This window comes from Mastigoproctus giganteus, chromosome 1, assembly GCF_048544385.1.
Source record: "Mastigoproctus giganteus isolate SK-2022 chromosome 1, ASM4854438v1, whole genome shotgun sequence".
Lineage (NCBI taxonomy): Eukaryota > Metazoa > Arthropoda > Arachnida > Uropygi > Thelyphonidae > Mastigoproctus > Mastigoproctus giganteus.
Window position 1 is genome coordinate 212,810,186 of NC_143575.1, and position 23,096 is coordinate 212,833,281.

Here is a 23,096-nt window from a genome sequence, read left to right on the forward strand (position 1 = left end):
TGCCTCTTCATACATAGTTTAAATTTATGAGTAAACTATGGTGTATCTACACAGATATTATATAGTTAACTACCTAAACCCATATGCCTTGTGCATTTCATCTTCTAATACACTTTTTTTACATACAAGAGAAGAACCACCACTTAAGCATCCAGGTGATCATACTTTTGTCTCTTTATGTGATCCAGTATTTAATTCATTGCATAATGTTTGAAGAGTGTAAATAAAGAATTGTTAATATAATTAAGCTCAGACTTTTGTTGTATACACTGTCTTCATTTTAAGTTTTGAAAGTATACAGCCAGGCCTTGCATAACGCGAGTTCGATTAACACATTTTTCAGTTACCGCTATTTGAAAAAATTATACAACTTTTCACTTTACATGATGGAAATTTCCAGTTAACACAATCTTTTTTTTTTTATGTGATAGTTGAAAAAGATTTGAATCACACGTTGGAAGGGCAATAAACAAACGTTTGCCTGCTGCCCGCCTCGGTGTGTTCCATCAACCATTGGAAGAAGACGTGTTACTTGTTTGTCTCCCACTAATAAAGTCAATGCAGACTTGCATTTAAAAATTCAAATTTTTAAATGGCCCAGATGAAAATGTTAACGAAAAGGAGATAACGGTAAAAGAACTAGCTGAAATCTTTCGTATCGTAGAGAACCTCAAACCTTTTGTTTGAGGTTCTCTGTGATATTTATTTCGCAGAGGCCCAGAGAAGACTGTTGTCCACTATCGGAAATTTATTGATGAAAATCGAAAGTCAACACTGTTCAAATATTTCCGCAACAGTCATTTCTTCATTGTGTATTTTATGTCAGAGGTTCCCAAACTTTCTCAGTTCGTGGCACCCTTAGCATCTCAGTAATTTTTTCATGGCACACCCAGACCAAAAGAAATACCTAACAGTTCCATTTAGTAGTTAGGTTGAAACTGTGAACTACCTCGAGCTAGTAGTTCGCGCAGTGTCCGACAGATGTTGATATTCAACTGTGTTTCCCTCGAAAATTTAAAATATTCTGCGTCGCACAGTTTGGGAACTGCTGTTTTATACAATAAACATTTAATTTCATCAATTATTTTCATTATCTTTTACATCGTATACAGTTAAAAAGTTATTTAAAAGATATTTTTAAAATTGTTTATGGACATTCCAGGTCAAGGACCAATTATAATTTTTCCTATTGATTATTATATTCGATTAACGCGTTTACGTTTTGTGCGATGCGCTCACGGGGCGAATTAATTGAGGCCAGCCTGTAATTAAATTTTTTTTTTTTTTTTTTTGTGTGAGATATAAACTTTTATTTTTCATTATTTTGGACTATAGAAAAAACTTGCATGTATGCCTTACAAAATGTGAAAGCCAAAAATGAATAGATTGAATGATTATTATATTCAAGAGGATGTTTTTATAAACCAGTGGTCACCCAGCAACCATAATTTTTTCCATTGACAATAAATGGTTTCTGAAAGATGATGTATTCAATGAGCACTTCATGCATTCCATATATCTGCATTGTTGCTATGAGATGTAAAGTATATGGCCACTACTCCATGAATAATATGTACTGTATTACTTTGCACACACAACCATATAAATTTCATGGAGTTGCCACAGAAGCAGTATGTTAGAAGCCAGTATGAGTTGTGAATATTAGCTTCTAACATACTGAACAGACTTTCAATGTGAGATGCTAGATGGATGTCACCATCCCACAATGTAGCCTTTCTCTGTGGCACCTGCAACTTGTCTGAACCCCCCAAAATCCACTATGGCAGATGTTATTTAAAGATGGAAGACTACAGATCAAAAAAGGTCTGGACAGCTTCACACTTATGGAACATGTTCAACATGTCCACAAAGAAAGTAGCTTGTGCCTCGTGTGTTGCCACAACAAATCATTGAGTAGCTCCAAAAGGCTGCAGGAACATTCCATAGGAAGTGGTATAGCCTTGGTTTTAAGGGTAGTCAGCTCTGCATAAGCCCAATGGAACTGACACCAATATGAAATGGTGTTTGGAGTGATAATCCTTGATACAAAATGTTTTGTTCTGATGGACACGTCCGAGTGTGGAGATTGTCTGGATAGTACTTCCTGTCAGAGTATATCATCTTGATCATGAAGTCTGATGGTATTGTGGCTTTTCAGTTGTTTAGAAGTGGTCTTTGGTGGTATGGCCTGAAACCATAAAGTGAATGACACTTGTAAAATTACCTACAGAAATGGGGTCTGTGAGTATCAGCACAGCAGTGATCCAGGTCTGGCTAGCTAAGAACTGGACCTAAACACATGTGAGACTGATTGGAGCACTGGAATAGACTGTGGTCAAAATGTAGGCATATTCCAGCCACCACTCATTGGAAGTTGGTAGAAGTACTCCAAGGAAGATTAAGACTACCTCATAAATCTGGCATCCCTGGGACCCAGCACCTGCTGTATTTTTTGAAATTCTAATGGTTTTCTGAAAGTTATGCATGAAGCTTAAGTATTTGGGAGTAATTTGTTATTTTTATTAAATAACACAGCAGGTCTGATCCCTATAATCTCCACAGCACAATAGTTGCCAGCATTAAACCAAAATGTTACTCCATACTGCTGGATTGGTCATGTCATGAGTCCCTACAATAGTAAGAACATTCTCAGTTGGTAACTTCAAAATGTTCTTGTCTTGGTGAATGCCAAATTTCAGATATTGCACAGAGATGATGCATGTACATGGCCTACATTGTTTTTTTGAAGTGCAGTGATGCGCATATGCATTTGAGTGGACTGTGGGTCAAGCCTGCATGACAGTTAATGATTATATTCATTGTCAACTCCTCTGAACTAGTAGTCATACCAGAGTATAAACAAGGATTGTGGCCAGACAAGTGGGTATTAGATCATATCAGTTATTGCTTGCTTACACTGTATTGTTATTTGATACATCTGAAAGTGATAATACTTTCAATATAAAGAGGTTTTTTTTTTTTAAATGGAATGAAGCTGTTGCATAACTAGGTTTTCAGGCACCTAGGTTTGAACTGGTTATGTTCAAACAGGAAACAAGTTACAGGAAACTGTTTAGATTTGATTTATAAAACATTACAGACTTACTTTTCTCAATACATAAGTTATCAGTGATAAGTTGTGGTTCTTTGTGAAATTGTAGAACGTTCATTATCACAATTTATACTTTTGCAATTTGCCATTTCACCAATAATGACAGTTCTATTAAACTATTGATCAGAAGAACAAAGTTTTCTTTCTCAGCTTATGTCTTATAGAGCATGGCCTGATAGTGGCAAAACAGAACTTCTTTTCTGGATGGACTACATATAGTCATTTCTTGAATGATAATTGCACCATCTTTGTCTTTTTTATCTCTACACCTGGAGTCAAACTTTTCCTTTGTGAAAAATACCATGCTAATCATTTTTCCAGACTTATTAGATAAATCAATTTCAAACATGCAGCATAATGTAAGTTTTAAGAGTGCTCATTAGTAACTCCAATCATGGTACATTGATTGTACATAACTTGCCAAATCCCTTACCTCTACTCCTTCACAGAATAAGTGTTCCCTGTATGTTCTGCTATACTGGAATCTTCTGTGCAGAACATATACCATCTTTTTTTCTTTTTGTGCATTTTCTTATTGCATACTTAAACATTAGCAGATGAAGTATAAGGGGAATATGCTATGCATAGGCAGGAATCAGAAACTATTTTTCAGTCTGAAAGCTATTACATGTATCATGTGCCTAAGCTTTTCTCAGAATTGCCAACAAGGCTACACTAGTCTGCTGTTTATGAAAACATTTCCAAGCAGTGTAGTAGTATTTGGGGGGGGGGGGGAGGACACTGCAACTCTATCACTAAACCATTTTTAAAGGTGAAGACTGAGTCGCAATACTACTCATCTTTTGTTTGATAACTTCAGATATTTTGAAATTGCATTATAAGACTTTTTGCCCTGTGCTGATAATGTGCTTAAAGGAAGCGATTCTAAGTTTCTTACAACTATGATTATGGTGCCTCTGTAGCTAGGTGAGCAGCAGAAGTGCGTAGCACACGCTTCTTGATTAGACCAGGGTTCGAGCCCTTGACCACCAAATACGGAGGATGCGGAAATGTCAGGGAATGACCACCGCATATCCCCGGAGCAATATGGCCTTAGTTGCTAATGCTCTTAAAAAACCAAATAACAACAACAATTGACTGGACTGAATTCGGCTATAAATTCTTTATACATATATTACAAAAAATATATTTACAATTTCAAGTTATTCATTAACTTTATTTGACAGAGGAGGCCAGCTTTCTGATACCTGGAAATGGAGACTTTCTGGTAACCACTGACAGTATTCTTTTAGCAAATCTAACAGAGAGAGAGAAAAAAAAAAAATGCAGAAACATTTCAGCAAAATTAGTGCTTTTGTTTAGTTCAAATATCATATCATTACTTTTAATATCCTTAATAGAGAAATTGTCTTCTATAAGTACAATCAGGAAAACTTTAAATTACAACAAATTGGCAATTACCATCAAAATGGAAGTGTTACATTTGGTAAATTGAGCTATTTATTTTCCCAGTGAAATGTAGATCACAATTTAGTATTTTTGTGGAATTCAGAACTTTAGTACTACCCAGCCAAACTGGATCAGACCTGAACAAAATTATGAATGAGCTGAATTTTGATTGTTTCCCAAACTTAAAATAATCGTTTATGCCTTTTGAGAATTTAGCCTTACAGGTGTACCCCTTCTTAGGTGAAGATAATTTGGGGATAGTTTTATCTAGACTATAGCAAATACAGTACAATATCATATTCATTTATTTATATATTATAAAAATAATAATTAAAAAAATGATAGTAATAATAAAAATCAACAAACATTCTGATACATACGAGGAGCGGTACGAAAGTAATGCCTTTTTTTTTTCTCAAAAAATTTAATTCCTACAACTACGCCTTTTACATAAATTAATCCTCAATCAGTAATAAACACACTTATTTTTCCACAAAGTCACCATCATTTTCTATGCACTTCTGCCATCTCTGAGTCAGATGCTGTATTCCAATCCTATAAAAGTTCTCATTCTTGCTCCAGAGGGCTTCGCAAACACTGTGCTTGAGCTGGTCGTTGTCCGCGAAATGGGTTCCATGGAGTGCATTCTTCAGCAGGCTGAAGAGGTGATAGTGGGAAGGTGCAAGATCTGGGTGAGGAAGAACGGTGCCCCTAGTTTTGCAATGGCCTCCACCGTGCGCAAGCTAGTGTGGTACCATGCGTTGTCATGGAGAAGAAGAACCTCATTAAGGTTTTTGTCCGGTTGAACTCTACAGATGCGGGCTTTCAACGTTTCCACATATTAATCTGAGTTGATTATGGTGCTACGCTCCAAGAAGTCCACAAGCAAGACCCCCCATCTTTGTCCCAAAACACTGTTGCCATGACTTCACCAGCAGGAGACTGTCTTTTGAATTTCTTCTTGAGTGGTGAATTTTGATGTTGCCACTCTGACTGTCTCTTTGTTTCGAGGTCATAATGATGGACCCAGGTTTTGTCACCTGTGACTGTGTGAAAGAAAAACTTCTCCTTCACTCTTTTTTGGTGGATCCTGAAAATGCTGACACATGAGCACAAAGAAACCCAGAAAGTCATCTGTGTGGAACTTCTCCTTCACTCTCGTAGCACTGGAGAAGTTCTGTACAGATGACTTTCTGGGCTTCCTTGTGCTCATGTGTCAGCATTTTTGGGACCACTGGGTGCAAACCTTGTTGTATCCTAGTTCCTTTATGATGGTTACCACAGCAGGTTTCCCCATACCTAGTGCATCGCACAATTCGCATGCTGTGATGCGGCGGTCCTCTTTGATCAGTGTGTTGATTTGGCTCTTGTTGTCACTGACATTACTGGCCAGCTGCTTCGGGGCTTGTCAACATTGTCACTTTCCACATTCTTAAAATGTTTTGCCCAACATCTCAACAACATAAACATTTTTGAGATGCATATGGATTTTGATAGGCATCGCTCCTTCCTTGGTAAGAAATTCAATCACCACTCTTCTCTTGATACGTATATCCGTAACATTCTATCCACCATTTTGAACTATCCGTGTGCTGCACTCATGAGACCGATCACAGTGCCACTCAGTATGGTGAAACTAGAGACCTCTAGTGACCACTCAGTGACACGCGAATTGATCTATGGCACCACACTTGAAAGCAAAAAATTAGGAGGCATTACTTTCGTACTGCTTCTCGTTTATGGTGGATTTGTACTAGTCTGGTATTAAAATGTATAAATTTAAATGAAGTTTAAATTGTTAAGTACCAAGCGCTTTTTTAACATTTTATATGACAACTGATAACATTCACTTGAGTAATAAAGGATTAGTCAAAATTTAACAGTGGGCTTTTTTGAAGACTACTATCACTGGCATTTTATAATTAATCCAATTACTTCCCACAGATGACCAGTAAAACATGGTTCACAACACACACACACACACCAGATCATTTAGGAGTATAGTCCAATAAAATTATATGAAAGGGGAAAGAAACCCGGAAAATCACGGTTTATACAGCTCTATCAAGAAACTGAAATTATGATTCTAATAAGAGAAGAGTTTACACACTGCAACACATAAAGGGTTCGGGTTTTGATTCAATGAAGTGGCTGATTCAGTTAACCATTAATTTCTATGAATGGAACCCACTGTATTATTTTAATGAATTGTTTTCTACAGCCAAAAAAACTATGATAAAGTAAAATGAATAATTCTGCCATACTCCCTTTAAAACCCTTTTGACATACCTCTTTGGGTAAACATAACACACTTTGGGAAACACTGAAGTATTTAATATCATAAGCATTCCCAGAAAAGCTACTGCAATCTTTTATTTAAAATAATTCAGCTCTTATATATGTTAGTAATTTTGGTTTAAATTATTTGCATAGTATTGTGCATATTTTATAAATGCTTATTATTATACCTGAATTGACAATTTAATTTATATGTAAAATAATGCTCTATGTTCAAAAATTTGGTCTTTTTTTGATGAGAAAAGACAAAAGAAATGTTTCCAATGGAAGATAATTTAAAAAAAAAAAACTGCTGTATGATACTAAACATGATTTTTGTTTGGAGCTAGGGTGCATGCTTCAGACCTTTACTAGATTGGTATTCTGAACATTGGTTTGGATTTGCTAGCAATTATTCATTGTTACTAAAATTATAAAAAACCTTCAGGGATTATGCCCATCCTGGTAATGTGAAAATCCACATCATATGGGTATTTCGTAGTTCAATGTTAACAAGCAAGCTGGCACTGAAGACATGATTATATTGATGCCCTTTGTTAACCGAGACTTGTCACTAGCATATTTCACAATTTAAATTCTTGTAACCAAATTTTTTCTGTACTACTACTATTTGTCATGAATTTAAGTGTGTGGGTAGTTCCCGACTTTATGAGTTAATTCGTTCCTAGCGAAAACTTGTAAAGCAGGAATTTATTTCCTATAGATGTAATATTAAAAAACATGGGTTATGTTCTCAACAATGAAATTTGACCATAGTAAAGGTCGACAAAATAATAGTTTATGCTTAAACAATGAATTTATTTCTCTTTAAAATCAAGCAAATTACAATAATAAAGAAATTATTTGTGTTGTACAAATGTTACAGAATATTTATTCTTCACTATCATCGACTAAATGCACACTTGTTGCTCGTTGGTTTGTTGGAAGCACAAGGAGTCTTCTTCGGAAATGCTTCAACAGTCATTTGTTTCCAGGGTGGTCTTTTCTTTTCTTTATAAATTTCAAGATAGCTTACATGAGCATTTTTTTAAATCTGTAAGAACTTTTGTAGTGCGCTCGAAATTTGAATCTTGTGACTCGAAAATCTCAATTGCTTTTTCTGTGTTGAAAATCTTCATCAAGGCCCTTGAGTGAAGCAATGAACAAGAATTTCAGCTGTTAAACCTTACTCAGCTTCACATTTTGCCATTTCAATGAAGTCTCCATTGTGTACTTGAAGCAGATCAGTGATCTCAGTTGTAGAAACCTCAAGCTGCAATTGGTTAGCAACATTTACGACTGCTTCTGTTTTATTTTGTACGACATCTGCTGGTTCTTGAAATCCTTCAAAGTTATCAATAACCTGATGAGAGAGTTTATTCCAAACACACTTTGTGTCTCTTTCTGTAATTTTGTCCCACGCTCGTTTTATTTTGATTGCATCTAAAATATGGAATTCTTTAAGAGTTGGACCTCTCTCGTTATCTTTGCCGAACAAACAAATGTGGACATAGTAATACTGTATTATATAGCTACGTGCATGGTTTGAAATGCTGTATTTATGAATGTTTGGCATTTATTTGTTGATACTTGAAAAAAATAACTCTTAAACCGGGAACTGCCTGTATTTAAAACAGAACAAAAAGTTTGTTTTTGTCTTGAATTAGGGTCACCTCTTTCCCAGGGGCTAAAGTTGTCTATACAACCTTTATCCCTCATCATGCTCTTGCTACTGTCAGAAAGTACTAAGTCACCTGGGAAGGCGCTGACCAAATGTAAACTTCCATAGGTCCAATATATTAGTTTCCCTAATGGTTTATATTTATGTCTGGTTTTTGTGTTCCATTTCTATGTTTCTACTTCGCTATCATTAAATTTTTTTCTCCCTGTACCTTATACACCCCAATCAAATTGTTCCTGATGTGCCATATAGATGCCCTTTTGCTATTCTCACTAGTTGAGTCATTCACCTTAGGACCTGTACACTATATGATCAAAAGGTATTTGGATACACATAAGTAGTTAAAAAAAAAAGCTATTAATTCAAACACCTAATATACGTAACTGCTGCTTCTCTGACCAACCACGAAGCGGATCTAAATAATTGTAGCTCTGCCTCAATCCCAATATACTGCAGTTTGTCGGGATATTGTACAGCAATATCCCATGTGGAATAATGTCTTGCTAATATCTAGGTCTATAATGTCAAAATTATTTCTTGCATTTGCTTCTGTGACAATATCAACAGCTTACCAGGTTGGTTAAACAAGATTTTCTTTTATAAGTGCCTCCTCTCTAGAACCCCCCCTTCACTGCCTCCTATAACTGGCTAAATACCATTGGTGCCTGTGCCTTACCTACGTTCAAGCTCAGTAGTTTTTCTGTTAAGATTCTCATTTGTAATGTCAATATCCCGCAGTGTATCTCCTATTATGAAAGGGACTCTCCACTGTAAATATCTATTCAGCTCACTAAACACTTCTTTTACTTGTTGTTGTGTTGCAGTAGTAGCAAAGACAACATCCCTTGGTTTTTTTATTCAAGTATAAATCTCACACAGCACACCTCTTGCAACGTGTAATTCATATACATCAGCAGTGGCATATTCTACCTTGAGTACATTGTGAACCTGTTCTTTTTTGAGTTGATGCCAGAAAAATGCACTATTTTAATTGTTTTGTAATGGGAGGATCACAAGTTACTGGAGCAACTGCTCTGCATCTGCATTTATTTGCTGATGCTATCAAGGCAGTGTTAGGTGAGTCAGAAAACTGCTAGATTGGGGGGGGGGGGGATTCACAGACTAAAAGATTAATGGTAGCCGCAGGTAGAGGCAAAAGTGATTCTTGCACTGCTTCTATTGTAATGAGCAGCAGCCTAGAGAGAAAGTTGCTGGGGACCATCATGGAACAATTAAATACATGGGCTGTGTTGGGGTAACTAAGAGTAAGAATAAGTGTATGTACACTAATGCTAGAAGTATAGTAAATAAAATTGATGAATTTGAAGTGCTGATCAAGACATCAAAGGCAGATATAAGCAGTGCAGAATTGGAATTTGGGGAGTACAATGTGAACAGAAAGGACAGACAGGGTAGGAAGGGAGGAGGAGTTATGCTGTTAGTTAAGAAACAAAATCTAAGGAATTGCATCCAGTTGACACGGGTGGACGGTGCAATGTTGAGTCCGTTTGGTGTGACATAAACACCGGGAAAGGGAAAATGAGAGTAGGAGTATGTTATAGGCCTAATGACTCCGATGAGTAAAATGAACAGTTGTGCAGAGAAATAGAATGGGCCAGTAAATCAGAATGTCTTGTAATGGGGATTTTAACTTTCCAGATATTGACTGGAACTTGTGGGTTGGTCACTCGCACGCTAGCAAGACTTTTGTGGATTTATTGGAGAATTATTTTCTACAGAAACATGTTCAAGGGGCAACTAGAGTAAGTAATACCTTTGAACTGATTATCAGCAGTTATTATTCATGCATTAAGAATTTGCAGATAAAGGAACCACTAAGTGACAGTGATCACAGTGCACTGATGTGGGATTTACTTAAAGATGTAAATCCTACATCCCACAAAACAAAAACCCTTCCCTCTACCATCAAGGGTAGAGGGAAGGGGTTTTGTTTTGTTTTCAGAGAGGTTTTAAATTCTATATAGTGGGATCAACTGATCCCACTGAATAGAATTAAAATTAATCTTGGAGACTACTAGGCTTTTCAAACCAATTAAGAAATACTCTTTAGGGTTCAGGCCTAAATGGATGTCGGATGAATTAATGAGGCTCGTGGCAGAGAAGAAAAATGCATGGGATGCATATAAATTATCAGGCAACAGAAGCCTATGGCAGATATAAACTAGTCTGTAATCAAGTCACAAAGGAGGTTAGGCAGATTATGAGAAATCTTTGACAAAGGATGCAAAGAAAAACAACAGAGTTCTTTACTTATGTAAACTCTAGAAGGAAGGGGATGAATCAGATTGGTCCACTTAACATAGATGGTTTGACTATTGATGATCCTGCTCAAGTAGCTGATAAATTGATGAGCATTTTGCATCTGCATTCACACAAGGAGTTATTCAAGGAGGGGAAGTTTATCAAACTCTAACAGGGAGCTAAGTGATTTTGTAATAACTGAGAGCAAAATGGACAAAAAATTGTTGAAGTTAAACATAAAAAAGCACCTGGGGCAAATGGAATCTATCCAGTTATAATGAAAGAGGCAGCAAGGGAAGTAAGCAAACTCTTAGCCATGATTATGAGAGCATCCTTAGAGTCAGTGGAGGCCCCCATGGACTGCAGATGTGCAAATGTATGCCCAATTCACAAAGGGGGGGTTAAAAGGGTGATACAAATAATTGGCACCTCTGTAGCCAGGTGGGAAGGAGCAGCAGTGCGTAGCACACGCTTCTTGATTAGACCGGGGTTCGAGCCCATCACCACCAAATATGGAGGATGCGGAAAGGTCAAGGAATGACCATCGCATTTCCCAGAGCAATATGGCCTTAGTTGCTAATGCTCCTAAAAACCAAATAAAACAAACACCTCTTAGTTTAACTTCTGTTCCAGGGAAAACAATGGAGTCACTGGTTAAAGAGGTGATACAGGATCACCTAGACAAGACAGCAGTAATAGCTCAGACACAGCATGGGTTTGTTAATTTGAAGTCTTGTCTGACCTATTTGATTGGATACTATGATGTAGTTATGTAGTTACAAAGGAACTGGATGCAAAAAATAATTTTGATATCATATACTTGGATTTCAAGAAAGCTTTTGATACTATTGCACATGGAAGACTGCTGTACAAATTAGAGTGGTATGGCATTAAGGGGAAGTTACTGCAATGGATAGAGGGATGGTTGAGTGTGAGACAGCAGAGAGTGGTAATAAATGGACACTGCTCTACGTGGACTAATGTTATTAGTCGAGTCCCCATGATTCGGTGCTGGCCCCGTTGTTGTTTTGTGTATTTATCAATGATATCGATGAAGGTATATCAGGCTTAATGTCCAAGTTTGCAGATGATACAAAGGTTGGCAGGGTTGTTAATGACAGTATTTGCTAGTAAATACTCAGACAAATGCAAAGTACTCCATATGGGTAGCAGTAACCCAAGAGAACCGTACCAACTGTGTGGTACTACACTAAGGGAGGTGGAAAATGAAAAAGACCTGGGGGTAATTGTGCAGTCAGATATCCCTTTGTATAAGGCCTCATTTTAGGAAGGATGTAGAGTTGTTAGAATGAGTACAGAGAAAGACAACAAGATTGTGAGAGGAATAAAGGGGTGCACTTATGAAGAAAAGCTTAAGTTCTGCAAGTTGCAGCATCTGGAGACTAGGCACCTGCAAGGTAATGTGTTTGAGGTGTATAAGGACTTGAATGGTTTGAGTAGGCTCAGTGCTGATGGGACACTTCCGTTTGCTGAGATTAAAAACCTGCAGGGGCAAATTGAGGAATGACAGTTGTAGAACAGATGTGCAGAAGTTTGCCTTTAGCCATCAGGTAGTTGATTGCTTAAATAAATTTCAGGCTGAACTAGACAAACATTTGGAGTGACCAGATGAGGGAAGTTTTTTTTTTTTTTTTACTGATGCTGTATAAGTTTGCTTTCTTGCAGCATATGCCTCAACTAATGCTAATCTAAAATTTTCAGGAATAGTATCATGATTATTTATGCTGGTGGATGGGGATGAAAAAATTGGTTTTCTGAAAACAGCAAGGTATTGCAATGTTAGTGGATAATTAACAGTAATATATTTCAACATGTAGATTTTCTAAATTTTTGATAAGCCATTAAATAATTGTAATTATAATAATTTTATAAACTTGCAGTTGAGAAAAAGCTGCTTTAGTGGATTTAATAAATGGGAACATTTTTGTTAAACATGGTTTCACTATTAAAGTCAATAAATTACTGAACAATTAAAAGAGCTGATAGTACTTGAAATATTCTAAACCCTCCTTAGATGCAGTAGACCACATTCTATCAGGATTACTCAAAATGCTGGGGTGATTGCTCTATAGAATAGCCCTCAAAAGTTTTCTTGGCTATCATCTAAATCAAAATTGTTACAAACATCTGTTATAATAATTTTAAGAGATTCAAAATATGTTTATATTTCAAATTATATCATGCTAGTAAAAGCTAATTATGCAAAGTGAGAGTGAAAATTTTTCCAATGAAATCATTCTCGGACTAAGGAGCAATTTTCAAATAATGTAACAATGTTAATTTCTATAACTGTGTTTATTAGCACAGTTATAACCCACTGAAATTAAAAAAATAATTGGTAATTTATCTCGTGTCTCTCAAAGCTTTCCTACTTTTTTTAAAGAATAGAGTTAATTCTTCATGTAAGAAATTCCCTCCCCTTTATAAAAACTTCTTAGACTTACTTTATTTTCATCAAAAAATAAATGGTTTACCTATTGTTTCTCAAAACCTACAGTGAAATTAGGGTTATGGGTATATCATTTGCATAATGAATGAGAAATACCTAAAAAATATACTGGGAAACTTTTAAGGTGACAATCTCATCAGCAGTCACAGAGATATTTCTGATGACAATTCCATGCACTAGGTGTCCCTTCTTTATAGACAAACAGTGCTTCAAATGCAATAAATTGATAAAAATGCAAAGGAAGCTTAAAATTCCCTCATAAATATAATATAATGACTGCTTAAAAAAACAAAAAATACATCAGAACTAAAACAAATTAATATGAAAAGTGCTGAAGATGAATATTAAAAAAACTTTTCGGCTACTACCATCCTAAAGCGTACTATATAAAGTGAGATATGTCTCGTACATGAAGCTTTGCTTTGCTCTGTTCAATGGCCAATTTACTATAAAAATTTTTGGACAAATTGGTCAATTTCTGCATTTCCAAAAAGAATCTGATCCATTTTGTAAAAATGAGATTATCATAATTTCAAGACAAGAATTAAAAGCTTATTCATATTTTTCAGTTTGTCTTTGATTATGGTCTGTACTTTAGACGTAAAACAAACGTCATTAAAATACTTACACTGTGGGTTATTTTTCCATACTTCATAAAGGCTTTCTCGACAATCCACATTCTTTGAAACAATAGCTTCAAGTATTATATCTGTTCTTTTCTGTAGCCTGGGAAGAATAATATAAATAAAATTTTAAACTACTGACATAGACTAATACAAATTTGGAATTAACAAGAAATTATTTTAGCCAACAATGTAGTTTAAATACTACCAAGGACAAATTATATTGCTTGTACAGGGGAGGGACTGACATAATTTCACTTAATTTCCATCTGACATTGTGTTGCCTTATCAAGAATGATTTAGAACATAGGTTTTCACTTTTTAAAAAGGCTTTTTATTGAGAAAATGATTTTACAAACTTTATTACATTTATTTTTAACATAAGAGTAGAAAGAGGTGCGCTGTATATGAATTTTATTTTGTTTTTGGTGACCTGTAGTTTAACTCGCTGATCTTTTCTGCAACTACATTTTCCATGTGACTTTACTGAATGGAAGGTTCTTGTGTGCAATCGCTATCTCTTCTCTGATATAGGAGCTACGCAAAAGACAGCTAAGAACCTTTAAGCTCAAGAAAGTTGCCTTGTTCATCCATTCTGTTAGAGATGGAACAGGCAAGCAAGTGTAAATGTCATTATGGGTAATTTCAATTTGTCCCTTATTTCTTGGAGCAAGTGGGAGGGAAACACATCTTGGTGGGAAAAAAATTTTTAAATAATCTTGATGATTATTATTTGAATCAGAATGTTAGGGAAAATACTATAGAAAAATATTCTAGACCTGATGATCAGCCAAGATCCAGATGACATCATTGGGCTGACAGTACAGGAACCATTGGTAGGGAATGGAGCGCTATATTGTATGAGGAGGAGAGAGAGGTCACAGTTGTTAAAGGCAAGGATTTTAATTTAATTTCAAGGAAGAAGATTATGACAGTTTAAGGTGTACATGACCTCTATCAACTGGGCAGTTAGCATAGGGAAAGTGAATATATTTGGGAAATGATTACGCTTACCAACTATTCGGATGGATTTCTTTCAAAGACGTCTTGACACTGTGTGCACTGATTCCAATGCTCCTGCAACTCCTGGAAGCATTTTTGACAGTCTTCTTTTGAAATTGCTACTAGTTCCTGTGTCGCATTCTAAATAATTCCTCAGTCACTAAAAATCTGTGACCTTGGGAAACAAAACATATCACGGGGGAGCTAAATGAAGCCCATTTGATTGAGAGTGTCTTGCTTTTTGGGCCTTGGAAAAGGTGACATCTTCCAGTTAAAGGATTGGGCCTTGGTTTCCAGGCTACAGCCATACACTCATATTAATCATGGAGTGTGGATCAACAGCAGCATATTGACAAAGGTCTCAACATGCAAGAACTTGCCACTGTCTGTGATCATCAGTGAGAATGCGAACAAACTTGGCTGAAATGCACTGCATTCCCAGATCTCAGTTCAAATCAACTGACATATCCCATAAGAAATACCAGTTTCACTAGAAACTTTGCTGATAGTTAAATGCTGATCACGAACACAAGTGACTGGATCATTTGTTTTTGAAGTAGAAAGGTGGCTGGAGTGAGGATTATCTTTGATGGCCAAGCAGTCCTCTTTAAAATTTGAGAACTGCTGATAAAAAGTCTGAATGACACCAGCAAGTTATCATTCAAAGGCATGTTGCGAATTTGCTGCTCAATAAAAGAAATAATTTTAAAATGTGACGAAACACTTTCTGTTCAACATATGCTAATTCAGACTGACTGCAGATAAACAGGTTTCATGGATAACTATGTCTAGGTGAGTCACTACACATCATAGAAAGTTGCAACTTGCTACAATTTTAAGATACAAAGTCAGTCCCTGAACTTTTTGATCATACCCCATATACCATTAAGATATTGTATGAGAAAATGGATGAATATGGAGCTGGCCAGTTTAACAGTGAAAAAAAAGTTGGGATGAGAAAGTAGTTACACAGCAAAGAACAGGAAAGAGTTTTTTATGTACATGAATACAAAGAAGAAAAAAAAGGAACAAATCATATTGACCTTGTGTAATGGGCAGAGAAAAGCCTTAGATAGCTTAGCCTATGTTTCTGATAAATGAAACAGGTCCTGTGCCCTGATCTTTCCAGATGAATGACCCTTCATAGTGAGGAGAGGTTGTGTGAGTGAGGCCGAGCAGTATGAAACTGGCGATGGTGAAGGTTAAAAAAGGTTAAAAAACACGAGAACCACTGGAAACTTTTACCGGACAAACTTGTTTCCTGCTACCACAGTTTCTCTCTGCATTGTCAGTAAACAGATGGTGCGTGTTATCGGTAGTGGCAGTAAAAGTTGATAATGATGTATTGATTAGTTTTTCTCATTATTAAAAGCAGATTATTGGAGTTCATTAATGTAATGCCTTCACGACTGAAATTTACTTACGGGTACACCCTCCAGATTGCCTCAGTCTGGAGGGTGTACTGTATTGCATATTGGTTTTTCTTTAAACAAAACCTGGCAAAGGTAAAGAGAGCCAAAACGAGAACCATGGCAAACTTCTGGAAAACTTACCACGCAAATTAATTTCCCACTACATTCTCGGTAAACAGATGGTGCATGTTATCGGTAGTGGCAGTAGAAGTCAACAATTATGTATTGATTAGTTTTTTTTCTCATTATTAAAAGCAGATTATTGGCATTCATGAGTGTACACCTTTGCGGCTGAAATTTACTTACGGGTACACCCTCCAGACTCCCTCAGTTATAGGGTGATTATCACCCCCCTACCCGCTGTTTTAAAATAGGAAAACAACTTCTACAGATGGTGCATGTTATCAGTAGTGGCAATAGAAGTTTGTTTTCCTATTTTAAAACAGCAGAAATGGGGAGGATAAACAATCTAAGACCGAGGCAGTCTGGAGGGTGTACCCTTAAGTAAATTTCAGCCCACTTGTGAACTCCAATAATCTGTTTTCAATAATGATAAAAAACTAATCAATACATTGTTATTGACTTCTACTGCCACTATTGATAACATGCACTATCTGTTTACCAAGAATGCAGGGAGAAACTGCAGTAGCGGGAAACAAGTGTTTCAGGTAAAGTAGTTCCGTGTTGGCTTTCTTTACCTTAGCCATGATTGTTTATTAAAAAAACTTCAAACCTGAAGCAGGTAAGGCTCCTGGATTGTATGGTACCTATCCAATAATTTTGAGAGAGGCAGTGAGAGAGTGCATTGAATCGTTAGGATTATGAGGACATCTCTGAACTGAGGAGAGATTCCTTTGGATTGGAGAGTGCCAAAGTATCACTAATACATAAAGGCAGTTCTAAGAGTGAAGTACAACTACAGACTAGTCAATATGACTTCAGTGATATGGAAAATCACAGAGGTGATCAAATTTATTCTACCTGGCTTATGGTTCTAAATTATTTTAAAAATGCATTCCTTCTACAACACACTATTTTTTAATTTAGCCTCTTCCACTCCTCTCTTGTTGCTGTTGGTAAGATAATGGTTTTCTTTGTATTAATTTCTAATTGGCTTGCCATTCTGCTAACACAGTCTTAATTTATAGACTATCTTAATTTGTGTTTTTCTCTGGTATATGAAAAACTGGAAAACTTACCAGGCGATTCCCACTACCGCAGTTTCTCCCCGCATTCTCAGTAAACAGACGGTAAAGTGATAGATACTTACCTAGCCCAGGACTTCACCATAGTCGCAGGTAGAGATAAAAGGGAACAACTGTATTTCCTCAGTCCAGGGCATACCTGTCCTTCTAAGAGAAATCGAGCAAACCAACGATATTTATCCAATCCAGGAAGCATTTCAAGTTCCACAGGGGGTAAGGGCCAAGACCAACGACCTAAATTGTCGATTTATACATTAATTTTGGCTTATAGCCAGTAAAAATATATTTGTTACCACAAAGAATACAATTTATATGTAAATAAACTATTAAATAAATTTATCATTATATTACATGCATTTGTGAAATATATGCAGTATAAAGAAACAAGCCAAATTGTTCGTTTTAGTGTAATATTAAATTTCATGTGTTCTGAAGATTGGATTGTCTCTTTTGTGCCAAGTGAAAAAAAAAAAGTCCGGAAACAAATCCTCCACTGATCAATGGGATGTGAATCTATACATTTATACTTGGTAAACAAAATTATTACTGGCAAAGCCATGGAAACTGTACATATAATATTTTAATCCATGATTTAAAAAAACGAGTTTGTTTTTTATAATCATCAATTTCTGTCCTATATATCCCTATTTCTGCAATAAGGCCTCTGAGGTTGGGATTATTCATACCACAAATTTTAAACACACACACCAACCATTTATGACTGATTGAATAATGAAATAAAATAAAATAAAATGATAGAAAAGACTGTAAAATAATATTTGCAAAAAACTTTTAATTATTTACAAAAAACTAAACTATAACAAAAGTAAAAATGCATTAAAATATAAATATAAAAGCGATAAAAAGACGATAAAAAACACTACTAGAGCTTTCGGAGGTGTCTTCCTCCTTCCTCAGTAATAGTGAGACTTAAACGACACATCCTTAAATTACCAGGTTCACGGCACACGTGGATGACCAGGCACATTACTCAGCATTCCTTTCACTTGTACCAGAACCGGAAGTGGTCTGGACACGTGGAAAATTAAAACGTTTATCTCTTGTCAAAACCACCGCCTCAAAGGGGGTGAAGCCTAACTCCCCTGTCTCTGTTTATACTATTGTTACCAGAGGATCCAATCCACAGACTTTCCAGCCACTTGCGGTCCCAGAATCTATGCGCCCGGTCAAGGATGACAGTGTTGTCGGGGGAGATCTGGTGTTGTTTTTCCCAATAGTGCTCGCCAATGGCGGATTTATTGAGCTCTGCGGTCCGTATCGCTTGTGAATGTTCCCCCAGACAGTCCTTGAGACGCCGTCCTGTCTCCTCCACGTAACATTCCCCACAATCCGGGCATGTGATCTCATATACGACCCCACTACTAGAATCCCTAGTAATGGGGTCTTTGACCTGTGACACTACTGTGTGCAACCTCCGGCCCGGAAGCTGCACACAGCGTGTCTGAAAGTCACGAAGCATCCTCACAATGCGATCTGACAGGCCCGGATAGTAGGGAACATACACTGTGGTAAGCGGTACAGGCGATACTACCCGATTGGGCTCTGCCTCTGTTGTATTCATCAATGACCCTCTGGGAGTAACCGCACCTCATAAGATCCGTCGTGATTTGCCTAATTTCCTTCTCCCCCTCCTCAGGGGTACTGCAATGTGTTCTCACCCTACCCAAAAGTGCTCTGGCCACACTATTTTTATGTTGGACAGTCTGTGCCGTCCTATAATGTGTGTACTGGCCCCTACACATTGGTTTCCTATAAACCTTAGTTCTAAGTCTGGGGCCTTCCCTATATACCATTATGTCCAGAAATGGGAGGGTACCATCTATTTCTACCTCCGAGGTGAATTTTATAAAGGAGGAGAAACCATTGAGAAACAAGACCACAACTTCCTCTCTCCCCTTCTTTACAATAGTAAACGTGTCATCAACATATCGTTTCCACTTACGCATAGGGAACTCCAATCTTGCGAAAACCCTATTCTCAAATTCCTCCATAGCCAGATTTGCAACAATGGCGCTGATTGGAGAACCCATGGCTGTACCGTGAACCTGTTTATACATCACTCCTTGGAAAACCAAGGTTGTACTAGAAAGACATAATTCAACAGCACCACATATATCTTCTATGTTTAGGTGGGATCTAGCACTTAAAGTATTATCCTTTTGTAAAGCCAACCTTACACATTCTACCCCATGTGCTATGGGGATACACGTAAATAATGATATAACATCTAATGACATCATCATCTCGTCCTCCCCTATTTCTTGACTCCTTACAAAGTTCACAAATTCCGCACTGTCTCCAATGACCAACGTGGACCGCCCCACAACCGGGGAAATCAGCTGCACCAGATATTTTGATAAAGCATACATAGGGCTACCAATGAAGGAAACTATGGGCCGTAATGGAACATTCTCCTTGTGTGTCTTAGGTAACCCATAAAATCTGGGCAGTCGACAACCTGTTGCATGCATGGACCAATACTTGTCCTTTGGAATCTTTTCCATTCTTAGCCAGGAAAGTAGCATCTTATTTATACGCTGTTCTAAGCTAGCCAAGGGGTTTCTGTGGACAATCTTATAAGTACAATTATCACCTAATAAGTCTAACGCTTTCTTGTGGTAATCTTTGTTTAATACCACAGTTGATCTGCCTTTATCTGCTGGTAGGATTATAATATCTTCGTCCCGTTTAAGTTCTTCTAGTGCTTTCTTTTGTTTCGAGGTAAGATTTGGAGCAATCGTTTTTGCTTGGCCCAGGATGGCGACAGCTTTAACACGAATTTGATTAGCAATATGTTCAGGTAACTTGCTAATTGCCCTTTCAATACCCATAGGTGTTTCGGTAATTGGAGGTTTAGGGGGTAGCAATGCAAACTTAGGTCCAAGAGCCAATAGTCTCTCTTGTTCTTGGGTTAACGATTTGCCACTTAAATTCTGAATAAAGTTGGAATGGTTGCTACCCCTAAATACAGTGGACTGGACCCATAGCACATGGGTAGAATGTGTAAGGTTGGCTTTACAAAAGGATAATACTTTAAGTGCTAGATCCCACCTAAACATAGAAGATATATGTGGTGCTGTTGAATTATGTCTTTCTAGTACAACCTTGGTTTTCCAAGGAGTGATGTATAAACAAGTTCACGGTACAGCCAAGGTTCTCCAATCAGCGCCATTGTTGCAAATCTGGCTATGGAGGAATTTGAGAGGTTTTCGCAAGATTGGAGTTCCCTATGCGTAAGTGGAAACGATATGTTGATGACACGTTTACTATTGTAAAGAAGGGGAGAGAGGAAGTTGTGGTCTTGTTTCTCAATGGTTTCTCCTCCTTTATAAAATTCACCTCGGAGGTAGAAATAGATGGTACCCTCCCATTTCTGGACATAATGGTATATAGGGAAGGCCCCAGACTTAGAACTAAGGTTTATAGGAAACCAATGTGTAGGGGCCAGTACACACATTATAGGACGGCACAGACTGTCCAACATAAAAATAGTGTGGCCAGAGCACTTTTGGGTAGGGTGAGAACACATTGCAGTACCCCTGAGGAGGGGGAGAAGGAAATTAGGCAAATCACGACGGATCTTATGAGGTGCGGTTACTCCCAGAGGGTCATTGATGAATACAACAGAGGCAGAGCCCAATCGGGTAGTATCGCCTGTACCGCTTACCACAGTGTATGTTCCCTACTATCCGGGCCTGTCAGATTGCATTGTGAGGATGCTTCGTGACTTTCAGACACGCTGTGTGCAGCTTCCGGGCCGGAGGTTGCACACAGTAGTGTCACAGGTCAAAGACCCCATTACTAGGGATTCTAGTAGTGGGGTCGTATATGAGATCACATGCCCGGATTGTGGGGAATGTTACGTGGGGGAGACAGGACGGCGTCTCAAGGACCGTCTGGGGGAACATTCACGAGCGATACGGACCGCAGAGCTCAATAAATCCGCCATTGGCGAGCACTATTGGGAAAAACAACACCAGATCTCCCCCGACAACACTGTCATCCTTGACCGGGCGCATAGATTCTGGGACCGCAAGTGGCTGGAAAGTCTGTGGATTGGATCCTCTGGTAACAATAGTATAAACAGAGACAGGGGAGTTAGGCTTCACCCCCTTTTTGAGGCGGTGGTTTTGACAAGAGATAAACGTTTTAATTTTCCACGTGTCCAGACCACTTCCGGTTCTGGTACAAGTGAAAGGAATGCTGAGTAATGCGCCTGGTCATCCACGTGTGCCGTGAACCTGGTATTTAAGGATGTGTCGTTTAAGTCTCACTATTACTGAGGAAGGAGGAAGACACCTACAAAAGCTCTAGTAGTGTTTTTTATCGTCTTTTTATCGCTTTTATATTTATATTTTAATGCATTTTAACTTTTTTACTTTTGTTATAGTTTAGTTTTTTGTAAATAATTAAACGTTTTTTGCAAATATTATTTTACAGTCTTTTCTATCATTTTATTTTATTTTATTTGATTATTCAATCAGTCATAAACAGTTGGGGTGTGTGTTTAAAATTAGTATATCCCTATTGTTTAAAAATAAATTTATTTGTAATTAACAGGTTTTTTTAAGAGACTGCTGACTTTGTAACAGTCATTATAAGTAAATGACCTGTAATGGATATGAGGGTGACACAGATGTTCATAAATGACACAGATTATTAAATCTGAACAAAGCACAACACTTATAAACATTCAATATAATCCATGTACTTGTCAATAATGGTTTGTCATTGTTGGGGAAGATAAATAATGCTATCAAGTTCTCCTTTCATAGTGAGTATGGTGCCTCTGTAGCCAGGTGGGAAGGAGCAGCAGCAGTGCGTAGTAGACGCTTCTTGATTAGACCGGGGTTCGAGCCAGTCACCACCAAATACAGAGGATGCGGAAAGGTCAGGGAATGACCACTGCATATTCATGGAGCAATATGGCCTTAGTTGCTAATGCTCCTAAAAACCAAATAACAAATCGTAGTGATGATATATCTCTTTTGGAGATTACCTTGACTTCTAATTTCTCTTGGCACAAGCACATTACAGATATTGCTTCCACTGCAGCTATAAAACTTGGTTTTCTCTTTCACTCTCACCGTTACTTTTCTTTCAAACAGCTGTTCACTCTGTACAAATTGCAAATCCGCCCTACCATGGAATATTGTTCCCACATCTGGGGCGGTGCCCCCAAAATCTCTCTCAGGCTTCTAAATTCCATTCAGAAGAGGGCAGTTAGGTTAATTAATGACTCCTCTCTAACAGAGTCTCTCCACTCGCTGTCTCATAGACGTACTGTTTCTGCTTCATGACTTTTCTACAGATAACTTCCATGGGCACTGTTCTTCTGAATTGGCTTCTATAATTCCTGCTCTCTTTCAAAATAGTCCGAACACGTGCCGCCATCAGCTAAAATCCATTACTGTCCAACTTCAAACTCACAGAACCAACTTTTCATCTTCCTCGTTTATTCATTCAACTGCTGTCACCACCAAATACGGAGGATGCGGAAAGGTCAGGGAATGACCACTGCATATTCATGGAGCAATATTCATTTTCTGCCTATGGCAAAGCTTGCAACAATTGTAAAGCAGTTATTAATCAGTCCAAACTAAATTTTGAACAGGCTAAGG

General features: G+C 37.4%; 1 protein-coding gene across 1 annotated transcript in view; it reads right to left on the reverse strand.

Moving 5' to 3' along the window:
• Positions 1-4,275: 4,275 nt before the first annotated feature.
• Positions 4,276-23,096, reverse strand: part of kz (putative ATP-dependent RNA helicase kurz) — a 215,910-nt gene continuing 197,089 nt past the window's right edge. Inside the window, exons 24-26 of the mRNA XM_090368664.1 lie at positions 17,520-17,688; positions 13,841-13,938; positions 4,276-4,370 (exon numbers count right to left, since the gene is read on the reverse strand). Of these exons, the coding sequence (XP_090224790.1) occupies positions 4,276-4,370; positions 13,841-13,938; positions 17,520-17,688 (362 nt within the window). The remainder of the gene's footprint in view (positions 4,371-13,840; positions 13,939-17,519; positions 17,689-23,096) is intronic.